Source organism: Rhinopithecus roxellana, chromosome 2 (genome assembly GCF_007565055.1).
Source record: "Rhinopithecus roxellana isolate Shanxi Qingling chromosome 2, ASM756505v1, whole genome shotgun sequence".
In the NCBI taxonomy this organism is placed as follows: domain Eukaryota; kingdom Metazoa; phylum Chordata; class Mammalia; order Primates; family Cercopithecidae; genus Rhinopithecus; species Rhinopithecus roxellana.
The window spans coordinates 99,296,917-99,313,329 of record NC_044550.1 but is presented as its reverse complement, the minus strand read 5'-3'; the positions used below and the strand labels follow the sequence as shown (position 1 = coordinate 99,313,329).

At 40.6% G+C, this 16,413-nt stretch overlaps 1 protein-coding gene across 2 annotated transcripts in view; it reads left to right on the top strand.

Annotated features, from left to right (window-relative positions):
- Nucleotides 1–13,102, top strand: part of SH3RF1 (SH3 domain containing ring finger 1) — a 185,286-nt gene extending 172,184 nt beyond the window's left edge. The window contains exons 11-13 of one of the 2 annotated variants that reach the window (XR_748054.2): nucleotides 42–400; nucleotides 10,651–11,031; nucleotides 11,544–13,102. Coding sequence is in view for 1 of the 2 variants with exons in the window: in XM_010364012.2 (XP_010362314.1) it covers nucleotides 42–400; nucleotides 10,651–10,819 (528 nt within the window). In the remaining variant the exon portion in view is untranslated. Of the gene's footprint in view, nucleotides 1–41; nucleotides 401–10,650 lie in introns of both variants that reach the window. The other variant, XM_010364012.2, reaches the window with a different exon arrangement.
- Nucleotides 13,103–16,413: the final 3,311 nt, after the last annotated feature.

Below are 16,413 nucleotides of genomic sequence, written 5' to 3'. Positions count from 1 at the left end.
ACTGTCACTCTCCAACTAAGGCTCATTTTTTTTTTTTCCAGAAAGAAAAAAAGGGTTTGTTGAAGTTGCTTTCTGGCGCCTCCACTAAACGGAAGCCCCGTATGTCTCCTCCAGCATCGCCCACCCTAGAAGTGGAGCTGGGCAGTGCAGAGCTTCCTCTCCAGGGAGCAGTGGGGCCCGAACTGCCACCAGGAGGTGGCCACGGCAGAGCAGGCTCCTGCCCTGTGGACGGGGATGGACCGGTCACGACTGCAGCGGCAGGAGCAGCCCTGGCCCAGGATGCTTTTCACAGGAAGGCAAGTTCCCTGGATTCCGCCGTCCCCATCGCTCCACCTCCTCGCCAGGCCTGTTCCTCCCTGGGTCCTGTCTTGAATGAGTCTAGACCTGTTGTTTGTGAAAGGTGAGTTCAACTTTGTTCCAGGAAAAAACTAAAAAATGAACAACAGGCTTTAGGCTGGAACGTTTATTGTGATATTTAAGATGTTTTACCATATCTTCCTAACTTTTGAAACTGAGCTTATGAAAATAAGCACTGAATTTTTTTTCCCACTTGACACAACATACTGTTTTCTTTTTTCCTTTTTCCTTCCATGTTTCTTAATGGGTTGGTCCCCAGCCTTCCTTTTCCTTTATTTTCTCTACTCTACCATGCCAAAATTGTGTCCAGGTAAAAACTGTCAATCACTGGGAACTTGTTCATGGATTTACTTCTTTCTTGTTTCTATTCCATTGCCAGCAATCGCTCTTTTTTTTTTTTAATGCTTTGCCTTTTTTATTAAAAGTTTACATTGTTTCCTGTTAGTTGTGCAGCAACTAGAGCAGGTGTGTCCAATCTTTTGGCCTCCCTGGGCCACACTAAAGGAAGAATTGTCTTGGGCCACATATAAAATATACTCATATGACTGGGCATGGTGGCTCATGCCTGTAATCCCAGCAACATGGTAAAACCCTGTCTCTGCTAAGATACAAAGAAATAGTCAGGCGTGGTGGCAGGTCCCTGTAATCCCAGCTACTTGGGAGGCTGAGGCAGGAGAATCACTTGAACCCGGGAGGCAGAGATTGCGGTGAATGGAGATCGTGCCACTGCACCCCAGCCTGGGTGACAGAGCAGGACTCCATCTCAAAAATAATAATAATAATAAATATATATACACACATGTATTTATAGATACTGTTAAAAATATTTTACATTACATATATATGTACACACTAACATTAATGATAGCTAATGAGCTAAAAAAAAAATAGCAAAAAAAACTTCACAATATTTTAAGAAAGTCTATGAATTTGTGTTGCACTGCATGTCCACGGGTTGAACAAGCTTGAATTAGAGAATTCTGTCAGCTAAGAGAGCTCTCTTCTTTTTTTGAGACAGGGTCTTGCTCTGGTGCACAGGCTTCAGTGCGTGGTGCAGTCACAGTTCACTGTAGCCTCAACATCCTGGGCTCAAGTGATCCTCCCACCTCAGCTTCCTGGGTGGCTGGGACCACAAGCCTGTGCCACCATTCCCAGCAATTTTTTGTTTTGTGTTTTTTTGTAAAGACGGGGTCTCCCATCTTGCCCAGGCTAGTCTTGAACTCCTGGACTCAAGCCATTCTCCTGCCCTGGCCTCCCAAAGTGCTGGGATTACAGGCATGAGCCACCATGCCTAGTGAAGAACTCTCTTCTTCCTGAGCCAGAAGAGTGTGGCTAAGTTCTCAGTCTCAGTTCTGACCCTCCTCCTGACCAAGTGACTTGATTCAGTTACACTCAGAGTAATAAGCCCTGTTTTAGTGATGCCAGCCTTGAATAATTATACAAAAGGGAGCAGTTCTGTTTGATACCCCACTGGGGTTCTAGGAATGTGTTAGGAAAGAAAATATATATTTAATGAGACAAATAGCTACTAGGATTATTTAAACTCAACAATGAAGCACTATTCATTACATTGGAAAGCATCATGAAGTGTACTCAAAATAGTGTACTCTTTTTATATCACATATAAATATATAGTATTTGTATTAAGTATTATCTGCTTTGTGGAGGTATTGCCTTTTTGGTAGCATTTTCTGTGTTGCTGACTTGAAATCTTACTATAAAGTGTTACGTTTTTAAATACCTTAAATTCACCTTACCTCTGTATTTCAGATGAAGCCATAGGTATATTTGTATCCACCAAAACCTGAGGCCTGCATTCATATTTTCGGCACACTTTTTTACTTAAAAATAAACTAGGAAAAATGGAAAAGAGTAAATTTCAAACCTATGTAGATTAAGTACAAAGCTTACAATTTATGATTTTTTTTTTTTTTTTTTTTTGCAACGAGAGTCTCACTCTGTTGCCCAGGCTGGAGTATAGTGGTGCAATCTCGGCTCACTGCAACCTCCACTTCCTGGGTTCAAGTGATTCTCCTGCCTCTGCCTCCCGAGTAGCTGTGATTGCAGGCGCACACCATGCCTGGCTAATTTTTTTTATTTTTAGTAGAGACAGGGTTTTGCCATGTTGGCCAGGCTGGTCTCGAACTCCTGAGCTCAGGCAATCCACCTGCCTTGGCCTCTCAAAGTGCTGGGATTACAGGCGTGAGCCACCAAGCCCAGCCACAATTTATGATATTTATTTTTATAGTGCTGTACAATAATTTTCTATAGTTCTAATCCACATAAAACCAGTTTTAAAATGAGCCATTACCCTAAAAAAGTGTTTCTCTCCCTACAAATTAAATCATTTTATCTTTCCTCTCATCTGTTGTGCTCTTAGTAAAACTTTGAAATTTTGTCCAGAATTCACTGAATCTTTTATTCTGAGAGTCAGCCTTTTTCCTGCTGTATTGGTCTGCTTTCCAGGGATAGCACCTTCTGTCCCTGGAGTTGGTCCAGTTACTTGTTTGCTTTCTCTTGGTCACAAAGCCTCCCTCCTCCCTCCAGGCACTGATCTGCAGTTTTTCCTTCAAGCCCTGAGGGCGTCTCTCCTGTGTTCCCTCTCATTTGTGGTATTTGTGTGACTCTTTTGAGTGATGGTTCACTTTGCCCAGACTTTCCCTAGGCGCTGGCATGGGCACTGCAGCCTCCCTCCCCTTAATGCGTTCCTTTTCAGTTGCCAGATGTCCTCAGTCTCTGTGGCTTCTGCATTCCCGTCCCTTCCTCTTAGAGGAGCTCCTTTCTAACAGCAGGCTCCTGCTGTTCAGTTCATCTGAAAAGAAGGAATTGCTAGTGCACACAGGTGATGGCGTTTCAGGGGGCGGGGGATGCACATCAGACAGGAAACAGAGAGAATTTAATGACAGGACAGATGGGCCCGGGCATGCTGGAATTCTTTGACAGGTTTTTTTGTATAACCATTTGAATTTTTACAAGTGGGAAAGGGGTCTTTGGAGAAGATTTCTACCCAAGTTTATATTTTTATAATCCATATGTTCAATGCAATAGCCAAGCTACCAACTTTCCATAGCCCTTGCTTTCATACAGTGATGGTAATAGTAGTTATTTACCTTGAATTCTTAGATCTGTCTCACAGTAAAAATAGCAGGAAAAATGTGCGGAAACGTATAGGAAAATGTTATGTTATTCACTGGGAATGAAATTTTTTGATTAATTAAAAGCCACCAAGTATAGAATTAGGAATTACTTGTTTTCATATTTTAAACACAATAAATTTCATTTTTATTTTAAATTATTTTTTATTTCAACACAATAAAAAGTGCTCAGTGGTGAAAATGAAGGAAAGATTAACTTTTATGTCAGTATGATCGAGAAAACATTTCAGGATCTAGGACTAATCCTTGATTTACAACACAAGCATCAACAACTCTTGCCCTGGCAAAATGCAGAAGGAGCCCAGGGTTCTTTTGGTAGAAATTCTACTGACTGAGAGAATTTCAGAGAAGTATTTTTCAATTTATATTATTGCGACACTATGAGATAGAATTCATCTACAGATTATAGTGAGAACAAGCATAAAATTTCCTCTCAGACCATGACCCTATCTCATATATCTAAAGTAAAAGAACATGCCAGGCACGGTGGCTCACGCCTATAATCCCAGCACTTTGGGAGGCTGAGGTGGGTGGATCACAAGGTCAGGAGTTCAAGACCAGCCTGGCCAAGATGGTGAAACCCTTTCTCTACTAAAAATGCAAAAAAAAAAAAAATAGCCAGGTGTGGTGGCAGGCACCTGTAATCCCAGCTACTCGGGAGGCTGAGGCAGAGAAATGCTTGAACCCGGGAGGCGGAGGTTGCAGTGAGCTACAATCACACCACTGCACTCCATCCAGCCTGGGTGACAGAGCGAGACTCCATTTCAAAAAAAAAAAAAAAAGAATGTGACTGGGGCAGCCGGTGCTGTCAATGGAAAGAAGCAAACACGTGATATAAAGACTTAAGCAATCTCATAATAAGAAAGGATGAACCTTGAAGTGTGTTGACAGGTCTTGGTGTCAGCAGAAAGAATTCTCTGAGGAACAAAAGGATTCTTCTGTGTTTGTTAGAGAGACTGAAGAAAACAAGCAAGAAATAGCACTATATCCTGGAGGCAGAAAATGTATAATTGATGACAGCAGAAATAATAGAACAAATATTTTAGGCTCTATTTTAGAAGGATTGAGAAAAAATAATTAGGAAATTGCAAAGAGAAAGTGGAAAGAAAATATTTCAGAAGGGATGGCAAATAAAAGAAAGTATGTGACAGGTTTACTTTTCTTCCAAAGAAAAATAATAAATATATATATATATAAAGAGTTCGGGGAGACACAGCAAGTCACCTTTATCTGTGTGTCTTTTTAAATTTAGGAATTAAACTGAGAACCACATACCTATAAGCTTATCTCCTAAACTGGAAAAAAAAAAAAAAAAAAAACCTGTGTATGATCTTTGATCAGGGATTAAGCTAGAACACTTGGAAACATACAAATTGGATAGAGATAGATTTACAGAAAGGCAGCTGGGCTTAACCAGCATGATTAATTTCTTTGAATCAGTGACAATGAACCCACTGGGTGAAGCAATGGACGTAATTTACTTGGACTTGGAGCAAGCTACAAAGGGAACTAGTATGGTTTTGCCAGTGAAATACTTAATTGAATATTAGATTGCTGTGGCAACTGGCAGAAAGCAGTAAGTGGTTACTCACCCAGGTCAGAGTGATGGACTGAGTGCCTCCCAGAGCAACATGGAAGCCAATTTGAGCTATACCAGGGGCGATTAGAAATGAAAATGTATGAACTACAGAGAACACCAGAGAGGCCAGAAAAATAAAGGAAGCAGGAAATGTATACTAATAAAAGACTGCAAATGCCCATTCAGATGGAAGCTAAAATACCATAGCACTGGAATTGTGTGGAGTTTCTTTATATTGCAAGACTCTGTTTCTTGAATTCTATCTTGGCAGTTATCACCAAAAGTTAAGGTCACACAGCCACCAAGAGGCAGAGGTCATTCAGGGACCAGTCTGTGAGCCACTCTGGTCACCCTGTAATGCCTCCACAGTGCTTTGTTCAAAGGGAACAGGGTGCTTTCCAACCAAGGTACCAGTCAGCTTTATACATTTTTCCTTTTTTTCTTTTCTTTTCTTTTTTTTTTTTTTCCTTTTTTTTAAACAAAAAATTTTATTCATTCGTATATCTTATTTGTTTAATTGTGGTAAAGTATACGTGAAAATTTACTATTTTTTCAAGTGTACAATTCAGTGGCATTAAGTACATTCATGTCATACAACCATTCACTGCTATCCATTTCTAGAACTTTTTCTCATCCTCAACTGAATCTGTACTCATTAAGCACTAACTCTTCATTCCCCCTCCTCCAGGCCCTGCAACCACCCTTCTACTTGCTGTCCTCCTAAGTGACTTCTGGGCACCTCAAAAGTGGAATCATAAGATAGTCGTCCTTCTGTATGCATGCAGCTTATTTCACTTAGCATAACGTTTGCAAGGTTCATCCCTGTTGTAGCACGTGTCAGAATTTCATTCCTTTTTAAGGAGCTTTGTACATTTTAAGAAATAGTTTTTCTATACTATTAGGCCTTTTCTTTTTGCCACTTGACATGCTTATTAAGAATTAAACATACTATGCTAAGTACTATGAGGCATATCAAGTGAATTTAGCATCATCTCACCCTTCAAGCAGTTTATGGTTTGGTAGAATAAACGAGACAGGGACACAGATGGTAATAATACAATGTAGACTGTGCTAAGTGCCGTAAGACATATACATGGAGGCCTCTGGGATTTAGTCAGGCGTGAAATTGCCTCCAGCCGTGGGGCTGGAGATTTCACAGGGGAGAACTGGAGCCAGGCTTTGAGAGAATGATAGAGTATGGATGGGAGAGATAATGTCAAAGGAAATTCCCACTGGAAGGAATTGCATGATCCAAGGTATGGCGTGGAGGACGTAAAGGCCCTGTATAGGGGACATGTTCAGGCTTAGGGGAGTGTTTGGGACTTTGGTGGTGATAATAGTAGCTACAGCTGTGTAAAAAGAGATTAAGGCCTGATCACCAAGGGCTTCGCATACCAGGCTGAGGATTAACCTTGCTCACAGGCGTTGTAAAGCTGTTAATGATTTTTTGGCAGTGGGTAGCTGCAAATAGAGTTGCCACTTAAGAATATTAGTATGTGAACACTGCATAGACTGGGTTGGGGACAGGAAGAGACTTGAAGCAAGAAAGACAGGTAGATATTTGACCAGGTGGATGCCGGGCACAGTGGCTTACACCTGTAATCCCAGCATTTTGGGAGGCCAAGGCAGGTGGATCACCAGGTCAGGAGTTAGAGACCAGCCTGACCAATATGTTGAAACCCTGCCTCTATTAAAAATACAAAAATTAGTTGAGTGTGGTGGCACACGCCTGTAATCCCAGCTACTCAGGAGGCTGAGGCAGGAAAATCGCTTGAACCCAGGAGGCGGAGGTTGCAGTGAGCCAAGATCATGCCATTGCACTCCAGCTTGGACAACAAGAGCGAAACTCCATCTTAAAAAAAAATAAAAATTAAAAAAAAAAAAGATATTTGACCAGGTGGAAGGTAATGAGATCATCAACCAGGATAGTGACAGTGACAATGAAGAGGAGTGGATGGGGTGCAGATTTTGAAGGTAGATCAGCAGGTCCCATGCAGGTCATAGGAGAGTATTAATTGACTCCTGAGGTTCAGAACTTCCCCAAACCCTTGTTCATATAGAGAAAAGCATAATCCGAGTAAGGCAGAAGGTGGAGCAGCAGATGTAAAGGGCCTCTGCAGCTGTGCGTCACATCTGTTTGTTGGTCTGTAAATGTTCTACTTGGCAAAGCCTTTCAATGCCTGAAATAGTTGGCCAGTTATGCCCAGTATTTGGCCTTACAAATCTGTATTAGAAAACGGCAGACCACCTCACAAGGCTCAAGATCAGGACCTGAGCTGGAAGATTTCTAAGTAGAGTCTATTACTCCTGTACCTGGTAGTCTTCATACGATCAAGACTATGTCACAGTTTCCATTATGCACATAGTTTCTCATTCCACCCGCCCCCACCGAGGTTTATAAAACTTAGCAATGAAAATTTGCTCCCACTGGGAACTTGGCAGGACGAGTATGTTCTTAGCCCAGCAGCAGTTCTAGTTCAAAAAATTTTTTTTATAAAATTGGTTTAGTGCATTTTATAAAATGCATATATTAATCTAATTCACTTCAAGTTTTTCAACAACCATTTTTATTCTATTTCACCTTTAAGGCAGCTCACAGAGAACAAGTAGGGAATATATCTCATGAGAAATCTACTCTGAATATGTTTTGAGACACTTGTACATTTTTTCCCAGAATTACAAAACTTTGCCTTAAATTTTTAACTTACGCCACATGGCATCTACATCATTGCTTTTTCCATGGATTTTTAGCATGTTGACATTAGACTTGAGAAATGTCATCTGGATCCTTCTTTCAGATAAATTCATGATGCAATTATTTGTCTTGCTTATAAAGGTGTCAGAGGGCCGGGTGTAGCGGCTGATGTCTGTAATCCCAGCACTCTGTGGGGCTGAGGCTGGAAGATTGCTTGAGCCCAGGAGTTCAAGACCAGCCTGGGCAATATAGTGAGATGCCATCTCTATGAAAAGTAAAAAGATTAGCCAGGTTTGGTGGCACACACCTGTAGTCCCAGCTGGAAGGCTGACGTAGGAAGATCAGTTAAGCCTGGGAGGTCAAGGCTACAGTGAGCTGTGATTGCATCACTGCACACCAGCCTGGGCAACAAAGCAAGGCTGTCTCAAAATAAAATAAAGATATCAAAGAAGGGATTCGAAAACCCTAACTGTGTCGATCTAAAGTTTGTCAGATTTCATTTTCAGGAAATGCTTTAGGTTGTGGCCTGCGTTCGTTTCCTTGTTAGAGATGTCCAGCCACTGACTGGCCCATCCTTCACCTTCTTGAGGGGCCAGGCCTCTGCCTACTCTTGTCTAAGCCATATGATCATCATGGGAGCTAATATTTTAGGGTAGAACTCTTTGTCAGACACCGTACGAAGAGCATCATACTTATTTAACTCATTACAGTCCTATTCTACAGATGAGGAAACAGACTGAGAGCTGAAATAACTGGCCCAACGTTAAGTTTCTCCAACTGACCTTAAAGGCTGTGTCAATCCTTAGGCCAGTGTTTCTCCCACAGTGCCATGCTTCCTTCCTCATTCCATGCTTGATCGAACCCCAGCCTTGTGGTCTATGAATATTCATGCTTGAATGAGCTGAACCTTTCTCAGATATAAGCCAACTTCCGTACTGTGCTTTTGCTTCATATCTTGGATAGTAATTTGGTCCCTGTGCCAAAGGAGCTCAGGTTGTTCAAGCAGCCACTTACGCTTTGCAGAGATGTGTTTTTTTAGTTATAGTCTGGGACTCTTGCTGTGGTCTTTCTTAAATGGATTTTGGTTTATATGGAATGGGAATTGGTGAAAGGAGCAGGCTGTAATGAGTTTCAGAAGTTTGGGGACAGTTGTATAGAATTTGTTCTGAACTGCCTATCGTTTTGAAGCCATAACATTCTTCACTTTCAGTCAGGAGTGGGTCCCATGAGGTTATAAACTCATTTTCTGACTTTGAGAACCAAATGAAAGTAGAAACCCAAAATCAACTTTATGACTGACTACTCATTACTTAGCATCAAACAATGAAAGATATATTTATTAGTTATCTGTTGCCATGTAACCAGTTACCCCCAAAACTCAGTGGCTTAAAAAAATAATAAGCATGTATTATTTCACAGTTTCTGTGGGTCACGTAATTATGGAACAGCTTATCTGGGTGGTTTGGCTTAGAGTATTTCTTGAGATTGTAGTCAAGACATCAGCCTGAGCTGATGCTGACTGGGGCTGGAGGATCCCCTTCTAAGGTGGCTTATTCACATCACTTTTCCTGGTTAGTTTAGACTTTTGGAAAGAGGCCTCAGTGCCTTACCATGTGGTTCCTCTCCATAGAGATGTTGAGTGTCCTCACAACATGGCAGCCAATTTTTCCTCAGTGACTGATCCAAGAGAAAGCAAAGTGGAAGCCACAATGCTTTTTATGAACAAGCCTCAGAAATCACCCACTGTCATTTCCGTAACATTTCATTGGTCACACAGGTCATCCCTGTGCATCATAGGAGGAGACTACACAAGAGTGTGAATACCAGGAAGCAAAGATCACTAGCGCCATCTTGGAGGCTGGCTACCATACACCACCATTCTTTCCCCCCTTTTGTTGAGAAGAGGAGTAGGAGGGAAATAATGCAAATAATGCTGGAAAAATAGAGAAGGATAAAAGGATATGGAATGTAAAACAAGTCACCTCCCTCTGACTTCCGACAAGCTGTAATTCTGCTTAGGAAAGCTAAGGAGCATGGAGGCAGGGGCGTAGATAATATTAAACCAACTAGGCTTCTGCCATTTTTAAGCGATAATGACACCTCTCCCACTAACTCCAAATTCTGAACCAAGGAGAAACAGACCCAAATGTCAGAATAATGGAGAAGAGAATGTCAACCTCATTACTGGTAATGTTGGCTTGAATTTGTGGCCACAGCCCTCCCCTCCACATCTGGACCTTGGGACTACTTTCCCAAGGGATAATCTGGGTGTGTGGGGCAGATTACCTTCCTCAGAATTGCTGCCTCGCCCATGTCAAACCCCAGTGTAAGGGACACAGGGACACAGGGACAGACTTCCGTATTTACCTTCCTGACCTCTGTGTGCTTACAACATAGAGATGGAGCAGAGCCTCCTCATCCTGTGGGCAGGCAGTTCAGAGAGGACTGAACCCCCTCCTGCTCAGCTACTTCCCCCAGTCTCACCAATCAAATAAATTCACTCCTGTTTCCTTGGAGAAGAGGGAGGGACAGAAATGATACCCCTCCCAGGAAATGAAACAAAACTCTCCTTTATGGCCAAGATACGAACACTGGGAGGGAACAAGGATGGCTGTCCTTGTTAAGGTCACTCAGATGAACCAGTCTGGGCCATCAGTAGTGGGTTGACACACATATCCAAATCTGATCTTCGTTAGTATCAAGTCTATACTAAGCAGAAAATAGCAGCATTTTGAGTTGTTTTACAATCATTAACAAATTAATGTTATTTCCTATTTATGTTGAGGTTCATGCAGACTAACAGTACACCATTTTTTAAAATCACTGCTTTGATTCGCCTTAACCAAAATCTCTTTCTTTCCTAGGCACAGGGTGGTGGTTTCCTATCCTCCTCAGAGTGAGGCAGAACTTGAACTTAAAGAAGGAGATATCGTGTTTGTTCATAAAAAACGAGAGGATGGCTGGTTCAAAGGCACATTACAACGTAATGGGAAAACTGGCCTTTTCCCAGGAAGCTTTGTGGAAAACATATGAGGAAACTGACACTGAGGAGGCTTCAAATCACTTCACACAACAAAATAGCACAAAGCAGTTTAACAGAAAGAGCACATTTGTGGACTTCCAGATGGTCAGGAGATGGGCAAAGGATTGGTATGTCACTCCGATGCCCCAGCACAGTTACCCCAGCGAGCAGAATGAAGAAGATGTTTGTGTGGATTTTATTAGTCTGGAATCGGATGTGTAAGGTGTGCCTTGTACTGTCTGATTTACTACACAGAGAAACCTTTTTTTTTAAAGATATATAGCTAAAATGGACAATTGTTTACAAGGCTTAACTAATTTATTTGCTTTTTTAAACTTGAACTTTTCGTATAATAGATACGTTCTTTGGATTATGATTTTAAGAAATTATTAATTTATGAAATGATAGCTAAGGAGAAGCTGGATTATCTCCTGTTGAGAGCAAGAGATTTGTTTTGACATAGAATGAATGCATTTTCCCCTCTCCTCCTCCCTGCTACCATTATATTTTGGGGTTACGTTTTGCTTCTTTAAAATAGAAATCCCAGTTCTCTAATTTGGTTTTCTTCTTTGGGAAACCAAATATACAAATGAATCCGTGTCGATTAGGGCCTGGGGTAGAGAGACAGAAACTTGAGAGCAGAGAAGTTAGTGATTCCCTCTCTTTCTAGTTTGGTAGGAATCACCCTGAAGACCTAGTCCTCAATTTAATTGTGTGGGTTTTTAATTTTCCTAGAATGAAATGACTGAAACAATGAGGAAGAATACAGCACAACACTTGAACAAAATGTATTCAGAAATATATTTAGTTTTATAGCAGAAGCAGCCCAATTGTTTGGTTGGAAAGTAGGGGAAATTGAAGTTGTACTCACTGTCTGAGAATGGCTATGTCACTGTCACTGAGAATGGCTATGAAGCATCATTTCCCATTTTATCCCAACGGACCTGCATGCCCAGGACACAAGTAAAACATTTGTGAGATAGTGGTGGTAAGTGATGCACTCGTGTTAAGTCAAAGGCTATAAGAAACACTGTGAAAAGTTCATATTCATCCATTGTAATTCTTTCCCCACGTCTTGCATGTGTTACTGGATTCCCACAGTAATATAGACTGTGCATGGTGTGTATATTTCATTGCGATTTCCTGTTAAGGTGAGTTTGTACTCAGAATTGACCAATTCAGGAGGTGTAAAAATAAACAGTGTTCTCTTCTCTACCCCAAAGCCACTACGGACCAAGGTCTCTTCAGTGCACTCGTCCCCTCTCTGGCTAAGGCATGCATTAGCCACTACATGAGTCATTAGTGGAAATGGTCTTTTATGTCCTCCCAGCAGACAGACCTCAAGGATGAGTTAACCAGGAGACTACTCCTGTGACTGTGGAGCTCTGGAAGGCTTGGTGGGAGTGAATTTGCCCACACCTTACAATTGTGGCGGGATCCAGACGAGCCTGTCTTTTTATATCCATTCTTTGATGTCATTGGCCTCTCCCACCGATTTCATTATGGTGCCACACAGTCATGGATCTGGGTAGTCCGGAAAACAAAAGGAGGGGAGACAGCCTGGTAATGAATAAGATCCTTACCGCAGTTTTCTCATGGGAAATAGATAATAAACCCTTTCATCTTTTTTTTTTCTTTTAAGAATTAAAACTGGGAAATAGAAACATGAACTGAAAAGTCTTGCAATGACAAGAGGTTTCATGGTCTTAAAAAGATACATTATGTGGTTGAAGATGAAATCATTCCTAAATTAACCTTTTTTTAAAAAAATAAAACACTGTATATTATGTTCCTGTGTGTTGAATTTTTAAAAAGATACTTTACTTGGATATTCATGTAATATATAAAGGTTTGGTGAAATGAACTTTAGTTAGGAAAAAAAGCTGGCATCAGCTTTCATCTGTGTAAGTTGACACCAATGTGTCATAATATTCTTTATTTTGGGAAATTAGTGTATTTTATAAAAATTTTAAAAAGAAAAAAGACTACTACAGGTTAAGATAATTTTTTTACCTGTCTTTTCTCCATATTTTAAGCTATGTGATTGAAGTACCTCTGTTCATAGTTTCCTGGTATAAAGTGGGTTAAAATTTCATCTGTTAATAGATCATTAGGTAATATAATGTATGGGTTTTCTATTGGTTTTTTGGAGACAGTAGAGGGAGATTTTGTAACAAGGGCTTGTTACACAGTGATATGGTAATGATAAAACTGCAATTTATCATTCCTTTTCATGTTAATAATTTAAGGACTGGATAAAAGGTTTCAAGATTAAAATTTGATGGTCAACCTTTGTATGTCCCTGTGTCAATCCTTAAAATTTTGCTTTTTTAAAAAACAAAAAACCCAGGACACATTTGACCTAATCTGTACCTTACAAGAATTTTTTGCATACATCTCAAACGGAAGATGACTACAGGAATCAATTTGGTGATTGTGACACATTTTACCTCTGCAACTAACAAACCTTGTTTATTTTTCCAAGAAGCTTAAAAAGAGTTTGTGGAGTCGCACAAGGTCATGTATGGCACTTGCGTTCCCCTCTTCCTCTTCCAGTTACTAAAATAATCTGGTGAGTGCTAGAAGTTGTCTTAGCCATAGAAGGAATAGCAGACCTGTAACCAATGGTATGATAACCCGTAAGTCTCAGCATGGCTTGGGGACAAAATCCCCCATCATGGTTTTAATCTCCCGTGAAATGAAAGGGCCATGTAAGTCGTGGTAAAAACTTTTCCTAGTAACTTTTGGCTACTGTCAAATGACTTATCAGAATTGAAAATCAGGAATTCTAGGTTGTATTGTAGCTTTGCCAAAAACTACCTCTGTAGCCACCTGGGCAAGTTGATTATTACTTAGTTTCCTCCTTTTAGTGTCCCATCTACCCCACTGGGTGAGGATGAGGAGCAAAAGAGATAATCTCACTGTTTTTGAAAAGTGCTATTTTAATATGTGGCATTAATTTTATCTCTGGTTTCAAATATTTCATCTCACTCTCTTGGAGTATATGATATAATGCTTTTCAGGGTCTAATTGGTTTTAGAAGGAACAGATTAAGGTGATGTTTCCAACTGCTATGCATTTAACTTTCTGTTCCTATAATATAACATATTTGCATACCTCCAGAAGAACATTCAGTTCTCTGAATATTTCAATCCAGAGCGATAAACGACATTAGAATTCAGGTTTGGAAAATGTGTTTAATAGATGTTTGACTAAGTTTAATAGATGTTTGACTAACAACTCTCTGTGTATTCGTCGAATTTTTAAAAATATGTTTGAATCAATTAAACTATGTCATTATCAATGTAGCATCCTATTTAAATTACTTCTTTTCCAGGAAAAATAATTAGCAGCCTACCAAATCAATAAGATATTTATAAGAGATTAATCATGTCCAAGCAAAGGGGTGTAGCCCTCGCTAACTCCCTGTGGCTGCAGGCTATAATGGGGTATACTGGGGGACTTTGCCCTGCCCATTAGTGTCACCAGAGGCAGGAAGGAGCTATTAGAGTGAGTAGTCACCTGCCAGTGTGAACAGTGACAGTTTTAGAATACCTTCTCTCAGATTTACAGGTGAACATCCCTTGGATTCCTTTTGTGTTTCCTACTAATACATTTCTGATTTGGCTAGTTTTCCATTTCAGAAACACCACCTGCATCTCACTCATTGCAAATTCTTACTGTACTGTGATGATCCAGGCTCTGTAAGCATGCTGCAGGCACCTGCAAGTGACATTAATCTTTGAGTCTCCATTCAATACTATTATAGAGTCAGACTACTCTAATAAGTCTACAAAGATAATGGAATTATCCCAGCCAGTAACCGGTGAGCCAGCTGCCACTTCTATTGCCTACACCTTAGATAAGAAGTTTGGTTCCAAGAGGTCTTTGACCTTGGGGTTGAATCTTTCAAGCTCTGAATCCTTGTGAAAGTACTAGAAGAAACCAGGATAGACTTTGGCATGAGAAGGCATTCCTAAATATGATTCAAAATTTAGAGACTATTAAAAAAAAAAAAAAAAACCTTGATAAATTGTACAAAAAACCAAAATAGTTACATGACAAAATACCATAATCAAAGTCAAAAGAATAAACAATGAAATAAATTATTTGTTAAGTCCTGTAGCAGGCAAAGAGATAATTTCCTTTACATATAATAAAACTTCTACAAATAAGAACAAAAACCCCAAAGTAACATTTACGAAGCATTTGTGACAGAAATTGCCAATTGTCTCTGAATATTTTCATTTTCTTTTTTCTTATTAACTGATATCTGGGCTTTGTGTTTAGTTAAAAAGTTCATGTTCGTCAGGGTGTGGTGGCTCATGCCTGTAATCCCAGCACTTTGGGAGACCAAGGCAGGCAGATCACCTGAGATCAGGAGTTTTGAGACCAGCCTGGCCAACCAACATCGTGAAACCCCATCTCTACTAAAATACAAAAATTAGCCACATGTGGTGGTGCACGCCTGCAGTCCCAGCTACTTGGGAGGCTGAGGCACGAGAATCATGTGAACCTGGAGGCGGAGGTTACAGTGAGCAGAGATTGCCCCACTGCACTCCAGCCTGGGCCACAGAGGCAGACTCAGTCTCAGAAAAACAAAACAAAAAAACTTATTTTCCAGTCTCCCTTAAGGTTAGATGCAGCCGTGTTACTAAGTTCTTGCTGAGACACGAGCAAAAGTGTCACAGGGAACTTCTGGTAAGGCTTTGTAAAAGGGGGAGGAGGCCGGGTGCAGTGGCTCACACCTGTAATCCCAACATTTTGGGAGGCTGAGGTGGGTGGATCGCCTGAGGTCAGGAGTTCAAGACCAGCTTGGCCAACATGGTGAAACCCTGTCTCTACTAAAAATACAAAAATTAGCCAAGCGTGGTGGGACACGCCTGTAATTCCAGCTACTTAGGAGGCTGAGGTAGGAGAATTACTTGAATCTGGGAGGCAGAGGTTGCAGTGAGCCAAGATCGCACCACTACACTCCAGCCTAGGCAAGAAGAGCAAGACTCTGTCTCAAAAAAAAAAAAAAATTTAAGTTATTGTCAGAACATAGGTGACTGTTGGAAACAGAATGCTTGTTCCCAGGTACCACAAGGAAAAATCAGTATTCAGACAAAAAGTTCTCTCAGCAAGGCAATTTTACTTTCTGCAGAAAGGGTGCTCTTAGCAGATGGAACAATGGCAAGAGTACCCTTTCTAAATAAAAATGATTTATTGTGGGATTGTAGAAAGTAAAGAGTTTCCTCTTCAAAGTTTCCCTTCTTGTTAAAGGATAATAGTAAATCATAAATGTTAGAAATAATTTAAAGACTAACTTTCTTCAAGCCTCCTTGCTTTGTGCTAGTAACTTTTTGTTAAGCCCTAGCCTGTGTAGCTGTTAGACATGCTCGCAAGGCACATAGGACATTCTGTGTCTTTGTATCTTAACCGAGATACTTGTGCTAGACATGCTCACAGACACATTCCAGCTTGCAGCCTAAGCCCTTTCCCTATTTGGCATAAGCACCTTCCTCTTTTCCTTTGTTCTCCCTTGCCTTTACCTGTTTAGGAAAGTTTTAAATTATTAGCCAATCAGGTTTTAGTTTAGATTGTGCAGTCTGGCTCCAGCCAG